Here is an 18,268-nt window from a genome sequence, read left to right as displayed (position 1 = left end):
ATCATCCTGGCTAACACGGTGAAACCCCGTCTCTACTAAAAATACAGAAAATTAGCCGGGCGTGGTGGTGAGCGCCTGCAGTCTCAGCTACTCAGGAGGCTGAGGCAGGAGAATGGCTTTAACCCGGGAGGCGGAGCTTGCAGTGAGCCGAGATCCCGCCACTGCACTCTAGCCTGGGCGACAGAGCAAGACTCCATCTCAAAAAAAAAAAAAAAAAAAAATAGAAGTCAGTGCCCATCATTGACTCATAAAATGCCATCTTTTGGAGGTTACAGCATTTTAACAATTTGATATCCCTTTCAAATTGCTGAGTTGATAGACATGCCCATGCATTATCTTTCTGTCTGTCTGCCTATCTCTGTTCCTCTATTCAACCATTTCTGTTCCTCCTTCCATTTCTCTCTGTATTAGTGGTTAAGAGCACAGGCTCTGGAACTAGCTGTCCTGAGTTGAGTTTCCTGTTCTGCGAGTTCTAGCAATGCTGTGGCAAGTTACTTTGCACCTCTATTTTATGATCTCTAAAATGGAAGTACTATGTGATAGAATTGTTATGAAGGTGAAATGAGTTAACACAAATAAAGTTCTTGAAATAGTTCTTACCAGCTAGTAAAATGCTCAGTAAAGGCACATTACAGTTATTCATACATAAACACACATACACATCTACCCACAGGTACTTCAGCCAAAATGGAATGCATATCAGCATCCAGCTACCTTTCATTTAAACAAAATCGTATTAATAGATTATGAACATTCTTTCAGGTAAGTATGTATGGATTTACCTCATTAAAAATAATGGCTTTGCATTCCATTGCATTAAGTAATATGCAATTTCCTTATTTTGGTACTTTTAGATGCTTTACATGCATAAATTCAAATAATACATTAATAACCTTCCATACATCTTTCTTTGTGTACACATGTTACTATTTCTGTAAGATAGATTTCTAAAAGTGGAATTTCTAGGCCAAATTATTTACACTTTTTTTGTTTGTTTGTTTGTTTGTTTTTTTGAGACGGAGTCTTGCTCTGTCACCCAGACTGAGGTGCAGTGACACGATCTCGGCTCACTGCAACCTCCGCCTCCCAGGTTCAGGCGATTCTCCTGCCTTAGCTTCCTGAATAGCTGGGACTACAGGTGCGTGCCACCAACCCTGGCTTATTTATGTATATATTTATGTATTTATTTTGAGACGGAGTCTCGCTCTGTCACCCAGGCTAGAACGCAGTGGCGTGATCTCGGCCCCCTGCAAGCTCCACCTCCCGGGTTAATGCCGTTGTCCTGCCTCAGCCTCCTGAGTAGCTGGGACTACAGGCGCTCGCCACCACGCCCGAATAATTTTTTGTATTTTTAGTAGAGATGGGGCTTCTCCGTGTTAGCCAGGATGGTCTGGATCTCCTGACCTCGTGATCTGCCCACCTCGGCCTCCCAAAGTGCTGGGATTACAGGAGTGAGCCACTGCGCCTGGCCTTGCCTGGCTAATTTTTTGTATTTTTAGTAGAGACTGGGTTTCGCCGGTTTTACACATTTTTTTTTAAAGGTTTAAGGATATCACCAAATTATATTTTCTAAGTCAGTGGACAAAAATGACCATTTCCCTTATCTTAGTACTAAATTCTAACAATTTTTCATTAAAAATTCATTTCCAGTCTAATGCATGAAAATTATCTCATTTTCATAAAGCTGTATTTCTGTGTTATTAGTGAAATTTAGCATTTTTATATATATTTGTTACTATTTTTATTTCTTCTGGAAATTTCTTACTATATTATTTGAACATATATCGACTGAACTCATATTTTGTGTTAGTTTGTGTGTTAAGTATGCTAATTTTTCCTCTTAGATGGGTTGCAAACATACCATTTATTTTCCTTCTTTGTTTTCTCCTTAGGAAAGCTTTCCTAACGTGATGTTAAATAACATTCTCATATACTCTATTGCAATAATTTTGAAACTTCGTATTTTTTCCTTAGATCTTTACTTCATCTGAAATATATATTTGTGTTATAACATAATTTAAAGATATAATTTTAATCTAAATTTATAACCACATTTCTTAACAAGATTTGTTAAATCATGTATATGTACTGATTTGAAAGCTATTTATCAAATGTAAAATTTTTATTTCTTAATCTTCTATTTAATCTACTAACTTATTTATTCATTTATCTGTAGAATGCACTTTTATATCACACTAATTATTTGTTTCCCTTTAATCTCTGCCATGGCAGGTCTTCACTGCTTTTTTTCTGTCTTAGCAATGCTTAACATATTTTTCCAAATAAAATTAAAAATCAATGGAACATTGTGTTTTAGCACTAATTTAATCTACTCTTCTGGGAACATTGTATAATTTTAGCATTTGATCATATCTTGGCTTATAGTGGTCAATAATATTTCAGAATCTTTTAAAGTTCTTATTTCTAGACTTTTCATAAGTAAATATAAGACATTTTTGTTATAATCTAAGCAAGTAAATGTCAATAAATTTGAAATTGAAGAAAAATGAATATAGTTCTAGAAAATGTAAAAATGCCAACAATGCAGTAAGAAATATAAAATCTTAAATACATGTTAAATTAACAACATTGTTTTAAAAGCAAAAACTTCCCTCCTACAAAATACAAGGCCCAAAAAGTTTTACATGTGATTCACCTTTACTTCCTATTGTACACTAGTTGATGTAGAAAACACAATTAAAGAAAAGCTGCTAAAATCATTTTGATGAGGCTATTATAGCTACACAACCCAATAAAGGTATTCTAGAAAATATAATTATGGTTCAATTTCATTTATGAATATCAATGCCAATGTCATAAATAAAATTTTCTCCAACCAAGTAAAAAATGTGTTTTGTTTAAAGAAAAAACAGTAGGATTATCCTACTAAAGTAAAAAGTAATAAAAGTCTTCTTTTTCAATATTCTTAGAAGGTTACATAGAAGGGAACTTTATTAATGTAATGGCATAATAATAAATTGCATTAATAACATTAAATAAAAAAACTTTAGAAGGATTTCATCTATGGTTGGCAAAAATGATAGAAAAAAACATTAAGAAATCCACTATCTCACTACTGTTCAAGAGGGTACAGAAGTCTGACAATGCAAAGACTGGAAAAAGACACACAAGATATTAAGAATTGCTAGGAAAAATAAAAACTCAATATTTGTAGATGATAATCGTGTAAATAAAAGGTCTAAGAAAATGTACTGACAAATGAAGAGACTTCACAAGAAACTATAGTGATTATCAAATGATTCAAATAATGTAAAATGAAATGTAATAATGTAAAATATAAAAAATGAAATAGAAATTCAAAAGAATCAAAATCTATAAAATTCAATGTCTTTATGAGTTCAGAGTAGAAAGGGCTTTCTTAAACAAAATCCCAAAACAGCATAAAGTACAAAGGGAAGAATGGATAACTTTGACTACATCAAACTAAAGATGTAACTTCAAAATAAGACAACAAAGATGAAGTTAAATGTTGGCTGATAGACTGTGTAAAAATAAAAATATTTTCTATTAAATAAGTATATCAGGAATATACATATAAACAAAACGAACTCAGCAAGAAGAAATTCAATAAATCTTATGGAACAGTAATTTTGAATATTGATACAGGAACTAGAAAGAAATTATTTAGGCAGATAGTGAGGGTAAGAGAGTCCTCGGTAAGGTTTCTTTTTAATAAAAAGCAGCTTCAGGCCAGGTGTGGTGGCTCACTCTTGTAATTCCACCACTTTGGGAGGCCCAGGCGGGTGGATCACCTGACGACAGGAGTTCGAGACCAGCCTGACCAACATGGTGAAATCCCATCTCTATTGAAAATACAAAAATTAGCCAGGCATGTGGTGCACGCCTATAATCCCAGCTACTCGGGAGGCAGAGGCATGAGAATCGCTTGGGAGTCAGAGGTTGCAGTGAGCTGAGTTCGTGCCTCTGCCCTCCAGCTTGGGCGACAGAGCAAGACTCCATCTCAAACAAACAACAACAAAAAAGCAGCCCCCAAATCATTTCTTTTCTAACAAAATGCAACCTGAAAAATCACGCTGCAAGCGTAAACAAGCTAAAAGCTTGCATAGGTAAACGCCAGCAGCTCTGCCAATAGGAAAGGAATACCTGGAAACCAGGTATATTCAACATAGAGGTTCCCTCTTCCCTTTTCTTTGCCGCCATGTGTGCAGTAAAAAAGCAGGCAACATGGCACCAGCCAGGTAGAGACCCTATCTGCATAATACAAGATTAGGGTGGGATGGCCAGCTTCTTCCTGTACTATGCAAACAGCACACCTGGTCCAACCAATCTCTCAGGTCCTATGTAAATCAGACATTACCTCCTCAAGCTCGTCTATAAAACCCCCGTGCATTTCACCACAGTACTGGAAGACCCACTCGGGCGCCCCTCTCTCTCTGCAAGAGAGAGAGCTATTCTCTTTTTCTTTTGCCTATTAAACCTACTCTCTTAAATGCACTTTTTGTGTTTCTGTGTCCTCGAATCCCTTGACGTGAGACGACGAACCTCAGTTATTTATCCCAGATGATGCCGATTCAATATGAAGTAATGTGAACGGCCAGTAAAGCATGAAGAGTACTCAGTGCTTGGGTCCTCACTATTAACTGTAGGAGTCACATAGCCAATATTTGAGTGTTTACAATGGCCAGGCTTTACTAAATTCTTTTAAAATATAACTGTTGTGATACCTATAGCAACTTTACGAGCTATGTATTATTATTATCTCATTTTACAGATCAGAAAACAGGAACAGAAAGCGACATAAGTATTCTACCTACCTAGAATATGAATCTAGGTAAGGTTTCTTTGAGCCCATGTACCTAATGACTGTGGGATATGATGAGGTTTCTCTTTGAATAGCCTGATCAATCCTTTATTCTTTAATTCACAATACCCCTCCCCCCTTTCTCTTTTTCTCCTCTTTCCTTCCTTTCTGCCTTTGTTACATGCCCAGACATGCCAGAGTACCAGGCATTATCAGTACCAGCTTGCATTCCTTTCCTTATTTGGACAGAAGACTAGTTCTCTAGCTCATTTCAGACACCTCTTCCCCGTTTTCTCTCTCTCTTATGTGCCCACCTTATCTAAAGAAAATTCAAATGTTTAGCCAAACCGGTTAGTTTAGATTGTGCGGCCCAACTCCAGTCAATGGAGAAAGGGTACGGGGGCAGGGTTTGCGTCATGAATAGAGGCTCTCATGCCCCTTTGTTCTGGTGTGCTCTCATGGCGACTGGCCAGGGAGAAGCACCCCTCTGTGCAGAAGTAAAATTGCTTTGCTGAAAATCCTTGGTTTAAGTGTTCAATTTCCTTAGGATTTTGAGCATTATTCCCAACACCACTACAACCACTATGATTCTACTTCTATTACACTATTTTATAGCTATCAGTTTGTTAAACAATTAGAAAGATTAAAAAGTTATATAATATGAAAAGCTGGTGAGGATGTGGGGAAATGAGAAACCTCCTACAATATTGAGAGAGGCAGCTCCAACATGACATAGCCATTTGGAGAGCAATCTGGTAGTATTTACTGAAAACTGTAAGCACATACTTTGTATTCCCAAATTCCACTCTTGTATTTGTACTTTAGACATGCTCTTTACAGATGCACAAGGAGACATGTACAATGATGCCTGCCAGAGCATACTGTGTCTATAAATAAGTTGAAGGCAACCTAGGAGATCAGACATAGGTAAATGTATGAGTAACATGTGGTATATGGGTATGTATGAGAGAACATACAGCGTCAGAGGCAATAAACAGCATGGAAGGAATAGCAGCGTAGACAAATTTCAAAAAAATAAAGTTGAATAAAGTAGTAAGAAACAGAATGCAATATCAGTTATACTGAGAGGTGACAGCGTGCTGGCAGCCCTGGCAACCCTCTTTCGCTCTGGGCGCCTCCTCGGCCTCTGCGCCCACTCTGGCCACGCTTGAGGAACCCTTCAGCCCACGGCTGCACTGTGGGAGCCACTTTCTGGGCTGGCCGAGGCCAGAGCCGGCTCCCTCAGCTTGCGGGGAGGTGTGGCGGGAGAGGCGCTTGCGTGCCAGCGCGAGTTCCGGGTGGGCGGGGGCTCGGCGGGCCCTGCACTTGGAGCAGCGGGACCGCCCCGCCGCCCCCGGCAGTGAGGGGCTTAGCACCCGGGCCAGCAGCTGCGGAGGGTGCGCCAGGTCCCCCAGCAGTGCCGGCCCACCGGCGCTGCGCTCGATTTCTCGCCGGGCCTCAGCTGCCTCCCCGCGGGGCAGGGCTCGGGACCTGCAGCCTGCCATGCCTGAGCCTCCCCGACGCCATGGGCTCCTGCGCGGCCCAAGCCTCCCCACCAGCGCCGCCCCCTGCTCCGCGGCGCCCGGTCCCATCGACCGCCCAATGGCTGAGGAGTGCGGCCGCACGGCACGGGACTGGCAGGCAGCTCCACCTGCAGCCCCAGTGTGGGATACACTGGGTGAAGCCAGCTGGGCTCCTGAGTCTAGTGGGGAGTTGGAGAATCTTTATGTCTAGCTAAGGGATTGTAAACACACCAATCAGCTGTATTCAGCGTGAATACACTCTGTATCTAGCTGAAGGTTTGTAAATGCACCAATCAGCACCCTGCGTCTAGCTCAAGGTTTGTAAATGCACCAATCTGTGCTCTGTGTCTAGCTAATCTATTGGGGACTTGCAGAACTTTTGTGTCTAGCTCAGGGATTGTAAATGCGCCAGTCAGCACCCTGCCAAAACGGACCAATCAGCTCTCTGTAAAATGGACCAGTCAGCAGGATGTGGGTGGGGTCAGATGAGGGACTAAAAGCGGGCTGCCCAAGCCAGCAGTGGCAAACCGCTCCAGTCCCCTTCCATGCTGTGGAAAGTTTGTTCTTTTGCTCTTTGCAATAAATCTTGCTGCTACTCACTCTTTGGGTCCATACTGCCTTTATGAGTTGTAACACTCACTGCAAAGGTCTGTACTCCTGAAGCCAGCGAGACCACAAACCCCCCGGGGAAGAACAAACAACTCCAGACGTGCTGCCTTAAGAGCTGTAACACTCACCGCGAAGGTCTGCAGCTTCACTCCTGAAGCCAGCGAGACCACGAACCCACCAGAAGGAAGACACTCTGAACACATCCAAACATCAGAGGGAACAAACTCCGGACACGCCACCTTTAAGAACTGTAACAGTCACTGCGAGGGTCCACGGCTTCATTCTTGAAGTAAGTAAGACCAAGAACCCACCAATTCGGGCACAATACCATTTAGAGCACATCCATATTAATAAAAACAAATTTTATGGAAGAATGTATTTGCAAATGGCCATCAACTATGTGGAATGTGGTTTGGAAGAGTGTTCATTGTCTGCATGTAAGTGGATGCCTGGTGGAGATGGGAAGGGGATGAATGATGCAATAATTAATGGGAAGAATCTCGAAATGAAATATAAAATAAGGGAGGTGCACTGTTAGAATAAAAGCCAGTCATGAACTAAGCAGTAATGCCAATTTAATTCTGTGGACTTGAAATCCAAGATCCCAAAGCAAAACAAAATAAAACTTGCAACATCAATTTCAACATCGATTTTGTATCTCTATTTCAGTGATAGATTTTAAAAAATATTAGTATATCAATATATAAAATTTAGACCTGATATAATAAAAATACTTACGGATTTAAAGAAATTTTGGGAACCGGAAGAATAATACAAAGAATTATTAGAGATTAGTGTAGTGGTTCTGGGTTCACTTTTTCCTGTGTATACTTTTAGCTCCTATGACACAAAGAAAAATCTTTAGCTCCGGAAGTGTTTCACATGAACTGTAAAACCTCGGTTATTAATTTACTATTTTATTGCCATTTGGTTTAACAACATGTAGAAAAATGTTTGTTCTTAAGACCTGAAATCCTGCAGCCTTACAAACTTACAAATCATTTGAACATCACAAAAAAGTTCAAATGATTAAGGCTAATAATGTTCTATATTGCATTATTTTGACCTTTTTATCTAATTGCAAATCTTGTAATGACCCGCTGAGCATATTTACCTTTTGAATCAAGGAAGCAGCAAGAAGCAAACAGTTGGGTAAGTACTTATAGAAAGAGAAGGCAGAAAAATGAAGGAAAATGTTTCCCTTTCAGGTATATTCTTTCCAGTTGTCTTAATTACTATGCTCTTGCATTTATGGCTTTTATTAAGTTATTGCAATATTTAATTTTTCAAACAATAACAATGAAAAATTATAGTGTATTAATATATTCCTTAAAATAAGAGGTAAAAAATGCGTTTTTTCTCATCTAGCGATATAGTGAAATATTTGTGAATAAAATGATACAATGTCTGGGATTTACTTTGAAATATAAAGGGGGGATAGATGAGACCGTATTGCCAAAGTGATTGATGATAATTGTTGGTATTAAGTAATGCGCATATAGAGGTTCACTATTCTCTTAGATCAACTTTTGCTTATGTTTAAAACTCTCCATTATAAAGAGTTTCTCTTAATAAAAGGATAAACTTAGGTTTTGTGTGGTTTTAAAAATCATTTAGCTATAATCGACTTCTGAAGTATTTATGAAGTGAATAAAGCTCTTAGCATTGTGTGGCTGGATATATTTGTCAGAATTTAAGGTGCCAGTCCAACTAGGCCCACCATATTCAGGGCTGACATTTGTATTCCTTTTCCAAAACAATGGGCAGGTGTGAGTTGCTTTTCCTTATGTGAGGTAATCATTGGTAACTTTTCTTCCTCTCCAAGTTTGTGTATGGCAGATCTTGTCTACAGATGTTGCTTTTTCTCTCATCAAGCAATTGCACAATTAAACTGTCAAGTGTGAGCTGCTGCTTCTTATGTGAGGTAATCATTGGTACTTTTCTTCCTCCAAGTTTGTGTAGGGCAGATTTTGTCTACAGATGTTGCTTTTACTCTTATCAAGCAATTGCACAATTAAACTGTCAAGTAGTAAGTATCTAATATAGTCCAAAGACTTTGTGAAGGAAAAAGCTAATTTATAAAAGACAGCACAGAGAACAATTGTCCAAAGGAGATTAATGAGCAAAACTGGCTCATCTTATTGAAATGTTTAAACTAATGATTATGTATTTTTAGGGAGAGTTTTCTACATTAAAACGCGAGTTGAAAATTGGTAACATTTATTGCCACATTTATTATGAAAGTTCATGATAACTTAAACATTTTGAATGGTGAATACTAAAATCTGAAAGAGAATGTCCATAGGCTGAGGAGAATAAATAACTCTGAAGGCCTCTGTCATTCAGGCTTTATGTTGTGAGGATGTAACTTTTTGGCTTCTTTGTCCTGTTTTTTTTTAGAGAAGGGGAACTTCTGCAAAACATCTTCAGGGGGTTAATTTTCCTTTGGGTCATTTGGCTGACCCAAGCAGATTTTCAACTTAGCCTTCAACTTTCCCTTTTGGGACTATGAGATTGAAAGTGAATATTTTCTGCAGAAAGCGCTCTGCTCATCTGTTAAGGGCAGTTTAAAAGTTTCATAAATGAAATTAAAATTTTTAAATATTTAAAGTCCTATCTCAATGAAAGGAAAACTGTTGAAAATTTGAATATTTTAACTTGTGTTTCAACTAGTGAAAAAAATGGAATGTTTCTCTACAGTCAATAAAAATATGGTGATTATCTTTAAGTTTTCTATCTTAGAAAACACAGAAAATGTATTCTTTAACTCAAAGAAAAAATACCACTTTTCACTTTGTGCATTAAATTTTGTAGAAAAATGAATATGCCAAATTCTTAGTAGTTTAGGAGCTATGATTTAGCAGAATAGTTTTCTAGTGATAAAATTAGAGATGAAAAGACACTTGAAACCTTTTCTTGCCATTAACATGCCTAAACTCTAGAGACATTGCGTATAGTGGTTAGGAATCTGGACTTTGCAACCTAAAAAATAAAAACTACCTGGGTTTGATTTGCAGATGCTCCATTTATAAACTGTGTGAAGTTAGGCAAATTAGTAACTTCCTCTACCCCCCCATGTGTAAAATGGTGATGATGAATCCATATTCAACACATATATAGGAAACATATGTACATTGTCATAAAGATACAATTGGACTATGCATACAATGCACATAAATAACTAGAACACATAAAATTTGCTCAATAAGAAGTAGTTATTATTTGCTCTGGGACAGCATTCACATTTAATTTAAAATATATAGTAATGAATATGTTTGGTACAATAATTGTTTTGAAAACAAGTTTTAGAAAAGTATTTGCTTTATAGAAAAAGGCAAAAATGCAGCATTTAGCTACAAGGCTGAAGGATTCTGAAAGTTATCCTGAAATCAACTAAAATATACTCAGTTTTTTAAAACTATTTCCTTTGAGTTTTAACATGCATCTGGTTTGAATTAGCATTGGAAAACACTATTTTTTTTTCCTAAATAAGGGCTTGATAATCTCCACATAACACTGACAATAATACCATTTAATTTTTTACATAGTCACTTTTTCAAAACTTGCTCAAAATTTTCACTTGCTCAAAAATTTTACAAAAGGAAAATACAAGCAGCAGTTTATACCTCGGCCTTAACCAATTGCTAATGTAATTATTTGACCAAAGAGTGGAACAGGTTCATCTTTCGTTCACCATTTTTGTATAGCTTTATGCAAGTGCAGGCCATTTTCCCTCATTGCTTTAAATTCTTAATTATTAATATTCTCAGCAAGCATAGAATTAAATCAATTTTATTGTGTATCCAATGGAAAGCTTTTTCTGTCAATCAAATGTCAGTATTTTCTCCAAAAGCAGCATTCTTTTTCTTTTTCTTTTCTTTTCTTTTTTTTTTTTGAGATGGAGTCTTGCTCTGTCACACCTCACGAGAGTTCAGTGGCACGATCTCGGCTCACTGCAACCTCCACCTCCTGGGTTCAACTGATTCTCCTGCCACAGCCTCCTGAGTAGCTGGAATTACAGGCACTTGCCACCAAGCCTGGCTAATTTTTGTATTTTTAGTAGAGGTGGGAGTTTCACCATCTTGGCCAGGCTAGTCTCGAACTCCTGACCTCGTGACCTGCCTGCCTTGGCCTCCCAAAGTGCTGGGATTACAGGCGTGAGCCACCATGCCCGGCTCAAAAGCTGCATTTCTTATCTAACAGAATCTTAATATTTTAATTTCACGGACCTTCCATTTTACTCCATAGAAGTATTGATTTAGAGATCAAAGTTAGAATTCAGCGACCTGAATTAGAGAGCAAAAGGAGCCCAAGCCTTGAAAAAGGCAAGAAGAACCCTCAAAATGCTCACGCATGACTCAGAGGAAAGAATAAGATTCCTGGGATGTTAAGAGTTTGACAACTCTAACCAGGCTCTGTGGTCTGCTTTTGCTTTCAAGCTGATCCCAATGGAGAGTTTAAGAGGTGCAGGTTCCGGAGACCAACTGTATGAAATAAATTCCAACTCCATCGCCAACTGTGTGACTTGAGCAAATTGCTTTTACAGAGGGAGAATACTGATTTCTAGCTCAAAGGATGATTCTGAGGATTGAATCAATTTGTTATAAAATGTGGAGGATAGTGCCTAGCACAAGGTAAAGACACAGTAAATATTAGCTGTCATATATATATATACACACATATATATACATATACATATATATATATATACATATACATATATATATATATATATATATATATATATATATATATATATAGCTGGGACTACAGTCGCTTGCCACCACACCTGGCTAATTTTATTATTTATTTATTTACTTACTTATTTATTTTTTTTTTTTGAGATGGAGTCTCGATCTGTCGCCCAGGCTGGAATGCAGTGGCGCGATCTTGGCTCACCGCAAGCTTCGCCTCCCGGGTTCACGCCATTCTGTTGCCTCAGCCTCCTGAGTAGCTGGGACTACAGGTGCCCGCCACCATGCCTGGCTAATTTTTTGTATTTTTTAGTAGAGATGGAGTTTCACTGTGTTAGCCAGGATGGTCTCAATCTCCCGACGTCATGATCCGCCCGCCTCGGCCTCCCAAAGTGCTGGAATTACAGGCGTGAGCCACCGTGCCTGGCCAGCTATTATTATTTCATAAACGCATATATATACAGGCTAAAGCAAGTGTATGTGTGTATGCACGCGTGCACACATGTATGCAAGCATGTGTGTATACATGTATGTATATTTACACATAGGCCTGTAAGAATATACATATGTATAAGTATGCATACATATATATGCACCAAAATAGTGTGCCTTTTGGTTTTATCTTAAATTTTTTACTTGTCATGGACCAATTTTCAAGTAAGTATACATAGATTTATCTCATTTAAAAAAATTGCTGCCTTCTATCACATTGTATAGATGTACCATTGTTACATTGGTGTACCTTTAGTTTTTCTTTCCAGGATTTTTGCTTTGCAAATAATACTTAAAGTTACAGGTTTCTATATATTACCTAGTATATGAGTATCATTCTTTCTGAAGAATAGATTCCTGGAAGTGAAAGTGATGGGTCAAATTATATTTATATTTTGAATTTTAATAGATTCTCCCAAAGTATTCCCCAAGTATATCATACTACTTCATACTCCTAAAAACTGTGTGTAAGACTTCATTTTTTCAGACTTTAGCCAGATAATGCTAACAGTTTAGTTATTGAAAATCCAGTGGGTACAAATTGTATTGCATTTGGCTTTAATTTGCATTTTCTTGCCGATAGTGAAGTTGAGCATATTTATACTTTTTGGCTGTTTACAGGTATTTCATGACTTTTATGTTCATAGTATTTATATGTTGGTCTATTGTGTCTTTCATTTCTGTAATCATTGTGTATGTTAGAAATATTAACTCCTTGTCTCATATATGTTTTACAAATATTTTATCCTAATTTATTGGTTGTATCTGGACTTTTTTCCTCTTTAAGTTGGACTTTCCACACTGAACTTAAAATATTCTCCCATAGTGCCTTCTAATACTTTTATAGCTTTATTTTTTCCCTTTAGATATTTAATCTACATATACTTATGCATATGATGGCTGAAAATACATAGTTTTATTTTCATCCACATGGGTGCTTGATTTTTTCATAGTAGAATAAGTACAAAATCCGAGCTAGAAATTGAGAAATGAATAGGATCTTACAAATTCCTTAGTCCATGGTTCCATTTCACTATTCAGATGACTAATTCCCACCAAAAGAAAACCCCAGAGTTTAAGGCAATTTGATTTGAATGTTAAAGTTTGCTGGCTCATCTGAAATTGCGTCATTTGGTCAGATCATCTCTTGCCATGACATTTCCTGCTGCATGGGTCTGCATTAATCAATTTGGCTTGTACTGTTTTCACATTTAGCTTCTCCTTCTAGATATCTTTGGCCTTCCCTAAAATTATACCCCTTTACACCTTTATTTCAAACAGATGGTAATGATTATTATTGCATCTTTTCTGTAAGATAATGTTTTGTTTTGTTTTTTCAAAATTCTGAGTTTCTGCAACTTCTGGTTTGGTTCAACTCTCTTGTGAAAATAACAAAGCTTAATATTCCATTAATAAACGGCTACCAGACAGGAAGATACTTATTTTTGTAGGCCAGGCTCAGGTAGGAAATATATATGAAATTTGATTTTTTAAATGTATGTATATCGGCACATTTGGGCAAAAGTTCTAAAGGGATAAGCCATGGTACAAGTTTTTATGTTTTATTTTTTATTCTTTTTAGACAGGGTCTCACTCTTGCCCAGACTGGAGTGCAGTGGTGTGATCACAGCCCACTGTGGCCTTGACTTCCCGGGCTCAGCTGATCCTCCTAACTCGCCTCCTGAGTACCTGGGACTACAGGCATGCATCACCACACCTGGCTAATTTTGTATTTTTAGTAGAGACGGGGTTTTGCCATGTTTCCCAGGCTGGTTTCAAACTTCTGGACTCAAGTGATCTGCCCACCTCAGCCTTCCAAAGTGCTGGGATTATAGACATTGAGCCACCACACCTGGCCACAAGTTTGTTTTTGAGAGGAATTGTTTTAATTTTTGTTAGCATTATTTATTAGCATTTATTGTTGTTTCAGTTTTAGTTGCTGAAGTAACCATATTGGTTGAAGAAAATTTAGAAAATAAAAGGGTAAAGAAAAATTATGGGCTGGGTGCAGTGGCTCACGCCTGTAATCCCAGCACTTTGGAAGGCCGAGGCGCATGGATCATGAGGTCAGGAGATGGAGACCATCCTGGCTAACACGGTGAAATCCTGTCTCTACTAAAAATACAAAAAATTAGCTGGGCGTGGTGGCAGGTGCCTGTAGTCCCAGCTACTCGGGAGGCTGAGGCAGGAGAATGGCATGAACTCGGGAACTGGAGCTTGCAGTGAGCCGAGATCACGCCACTGCATTCCAGCCTGGGCAACAGGGCAAGATTCTGTCTCAAAAAAAAAAGAAAAATTATGTTCTGACATAATCACTTTAAATATTTTCATCTATATCTTTTTTAGTTTTATATATACATATGCAGTTTTTGAACAAAATTAATATCATAATGAACATTTTTATTTTTTAAATTTACTTTTATGACTTAAAAGAGTAATTGAAAATTACGTGTTTAGCAATAAAACCTGGAAAGACTGATGGCAGTTCAACTTACAGTTTGCTCTTGCCCTTTGAAGAGGATGTATCTCTTTCACTTGATTTTACTTTTTAAAACTTTTCTCAATTCTTAATAATTATGTTTTCTTCCTCACTTTTTGAGAATACTGGTGTCAAATTGCTAAAAAAAATATCACCACTTTGGAAAGAAACCAGAATATTTTCCTTCAACAGGAATCTGGGGTGAAATGAATAAATTATGTAAGTTCAAGTTATTGAGCAATTTTTCCCTGTGAGTGGACAAGTATTTGAAAGAAATAAAGAATACTAGATCAATGCAGCAAGTGGATCTAAGAAAGTATGATGTACCATTATAGAATGTTTACCTGGCATTCAAGAAGATAATTCAAAGCTACTATAGCAATAACTAAACGTAAATATATGGTTTGAAAACAATGTTTAGATAGAAAAAAAGAGTATTAATTATCTAAACCTTCAAATAAAGGAGATAGAAAAAGAACCACAACATAGACAAAGAACAAAACATGAAATAAGGGAATAATAAAGATAATGCCACTAAAAGGAAATGGAAAACAGAGAGGTAATTTCCACAACTGAAAGTTATTTTTCAAAAAGATTAGTGGGCCAGACATGCATTTGAACAGATTGATCATTAGTAAGAATGTATATATAAACAAAACACAGAATGAAGTATTAGTAGATGAAATAACAAAAGATATAAAAGACATAATGAAACATCAACTTGTGACTAGTATAATAATTCGATAATACATTAGAAAGGCAAATGAAATGGGCAAATGATTTAAAAATGTAAAGTGACAAAATTAGTAAAACATAAAAAAAACTTGAATAGGCTAATAGCCACTAAATATATTGAATTACTATTGAAAATGTTTTTTTATCTGAGGAAGTACCAGAAAAAGAAAAGTCTACGGGCAATTCCTACTACATATTCATGCAACAATATTAATCCCTATTTTATACAGGTTTAATCAAAAATAGGAAAAGAGAAAAAATGTCAAAGTATTGTTATGAGGCCACATTTTATTGCCCTTGGCCACATTTCCTCAAGAAGACTTTAACCTTTCAAAACCATTAAGCAAGGAGCTTTTTCTACTTCCATTCTATTTCAATTTCTATTTCCTTTTCAATTTCAAAGGCCTTCAGAATTGTATTTTTTATAATGAGAATAAGAATTAGTTCCCTCTGTTTTCCATCTATCAAATAAGAGCAATTTACAAGTCAAACCTACAAAATAGTACTGAGAGAACAAAAGTGCTGAATTTTATTCCACTACAAAAATTTTAATATTAGCACTTCTCTCCCTTAGTAATGTTTTAACTACTGATGACAGGTTTTATAATTAGTCATAAAACATTTTAAAATAAATTCTTGCTATTCATTCTGGAAAACAGAAAAATCACTTATCTAGTGTAAAGAAAGAGTGGAAAAACCTTTGTTCATATGATGAATTTTTTTTTTAGAGACGGGATCTCCCTCTGTCACCCAAGATGGAGTGCAATGGTGCGATCATGACACGCTGCAGCCTTGAAACCCCTGGGTTCAAGCTATCCAGCCTCAGCCTCCCCAGTAGCTGGGACTACAGGTGTGTACCACTACACCTGGCTAATTTTTAAAGTTTTTTGTAGAGAAGGAGTCTTGCTATGTTGCCCAGGGTGGTCTTGAACTGTACCCTCAAGTGATCCTCTCACCTTGGCTTCCAGAAGTGCTGAGATTATAGGTGTGAGCCACTGCACCTGGCCTGAATCCTTAATATTAATATATATATATTTTTGAGACAGAGTCTTGCTCTGTCACCCAGGCTGGAATGCAGTGGTGTGATCTCCGCTTACTGCAACCTCCGCCTGCCACATTCAAGCAGTTCGCCTGCCTCAGCTTCCCAAGTAGCTGGGACTACAGGCGTGTGGACCATGCCCGTCTAATTTTTTATATTTTTGGTAGAGACAGGGTTTCACATGCTGGTCAGGCTGGTCTCGAACTTCTAACCTCATGATCCTCCCACCTCGGCTTCCTAATTTAATATTAATTTGTATAGCAATTTTATATAAATTAATATTTAATTTGTATACAAATTAAATATTAATTTATGTAGCAAATGTTTAGTTATCTAATAGATGTGGGTTGGAAGAGCTTATGTTGAAGTAATCTCTGCATATAGCATAGTGCTTACTAGCTCAGGCTTTGTAGTTAATAAGCCTGGATTTTATATCCAGGTCTTCTTTACAAGCTGTGTGGCCTTTGGCAAGTTATGTAAACTCTCTTAGCCTCCTCATCTTTAAAATGGTAACATTATTTTAGAGAGTTTTTGTGAGAATTAAATTAGGTGATGAATATATGTAAGTTAAGAATAGCTGTCTCACAATAATCTTCATCTTAGTTATTATCTGTGCTATGATGTTTATTGTTGGAAGAGTTCAATTATAATGTAAAGAATCTTTAGCTAAAAGTTTAAGCAACATAATATACCTGATTGACAAAAATGTCTTCAAAATAACTTTTTGAAAGACACATTTATTTTGCTAAATGAAATAATGCTGTAGAAAGATTCTACAGGTTTTTACTATCATCTAATGTCCTGGGATCCAATGAAAAAGACTAAAATTTGTGGTTGAAAAGATTTTTTAAAATCACCAAAAACTTGGAGATAAGGCCAATGAAGTACAGCATGACCTTTCAACATCAACCTGGGGAATTGGTTAATACACCCATCCAATTAATATCAAATTATTTAGAGCTACACTGTCCAATATTTTAGCCATTGACTATATGTGGTTATTGAGCACTTGGAATGTGGCTAGTCAAAAGTGAGATGTGGTTTAAGTGCAAAATTTTGGAGTACAAATACAATTTCCATTTTTAATGCAATGAACAAAGCATCTTAGTAGAAAATCTACCCACCTCAGCCTCCCAAAGTGCTGGGATTATAGGCGTGCACCACTGCGCCTGGCTGAGAATATTCTTGATATATTGAGTTACATAATTTTTTTGTTAAAATTTTTTCACTTTTTTTTTTAATGTACCTGCTAGAGAATTTCAAATCACATAGTGGCTTAAATTATACTTCCATTTGATGGTGGTGGTTTAAAGGAATGCAGCTCTGTATGACTCACTGTTTACCATTAACTAAGGTCCTGACTCTGTAAAATTACATTTTACATGGTAGATTTAATTCCAGTAGGAATGCAAATGATTTCTCTCTGGTAGAGAAGATAATTCCATTGGTTATGATTTTACTGTCCTGAAAGATAAGCAGCTTTGTAAATAACCTAGGAAGCCCATAAAAACATTTTTTAAACATGTGTACAAATATCCAGAACTTCAAAATGGCCTTTTATCCACCTTTCTTATTTTCTTGATTCCCTCATTGAAGAGTTATAAGTCTTTGCTATGTGTTCAGGCTAGTGATTTAATAGATTTTTGTTTGTTTGTTTGTTTGTTTTGAGACAGAGTCTTACTCTGTTGCCCAGGCTGGAGTGCAGTGGCGTGATCTCGGCTCATTACAACCTCCGTCTCCCAGGTTCAAGCAATTCTCCTCCTCAGCCTCCTGAGTAGCTGGGATTAGAGGTGCAGGCCACTACGCCCGGATGATTTTTGTATTTTTAAGTAAAGATGGGTTTCATCATGTCGGCCAGGCTGCTCTTGAATTCCTGACTTCAAGTGATCTGCCTGTCTCAGCCTCCCAAAATGC

The 18,268-nt window shown here is 37.1% G+C and overlaps 1 protein-coding gene across 1 annotated transcript; it reads left to right on the top strand.

The window, feature by feature from the left end:
* The first annotated feature begins 5,199 nt into the window (after positions 1-5,199).
* Positions 5,200-16,165, top strand: LOC129135579 (phosphatidylinositol 4,5-bisphosphate 5-phosphatase A). Its single transcript, XM_063815123.1, has 3 exons — positions 5,200-5,280; positions 5,891-7,204; positions 16,044-16,165. Exons 1-2 carry the CDS (start codon positions 5,200-5,202, stop codon positions 6,515-6,517), a joined length of 708 nt encoding a protein of 235 aa, XP_063671193.1. The 3' UTR covers positions 6,518-7,204; positions 16,044-16,165.
* Positions 16,166-18,268: the final 2,103 nt, after the last annotated feature.

The sequence above is a fragment of the Pan troglodytes genome, chromosome 6 (assembly GCF_028858775.2).
Source record: "Pan troglodytes isolate AG18354 chromosome 6, NHGRI_mPanTro3-v2.0_pri, whole genome shotgun sequence".
Taxonomy (NCBI): domain Eukaryota; kingdom Metazoa; phylum Chordata; class Mammalia; order Primates; family Hominidae; genus Pan; species Pan troglodytes.
The sequence above is the reverse complement of the archived record's forward strand: the minus strand, read 5'-3'. Positions and strand labels throughout refer to the sequence as shown.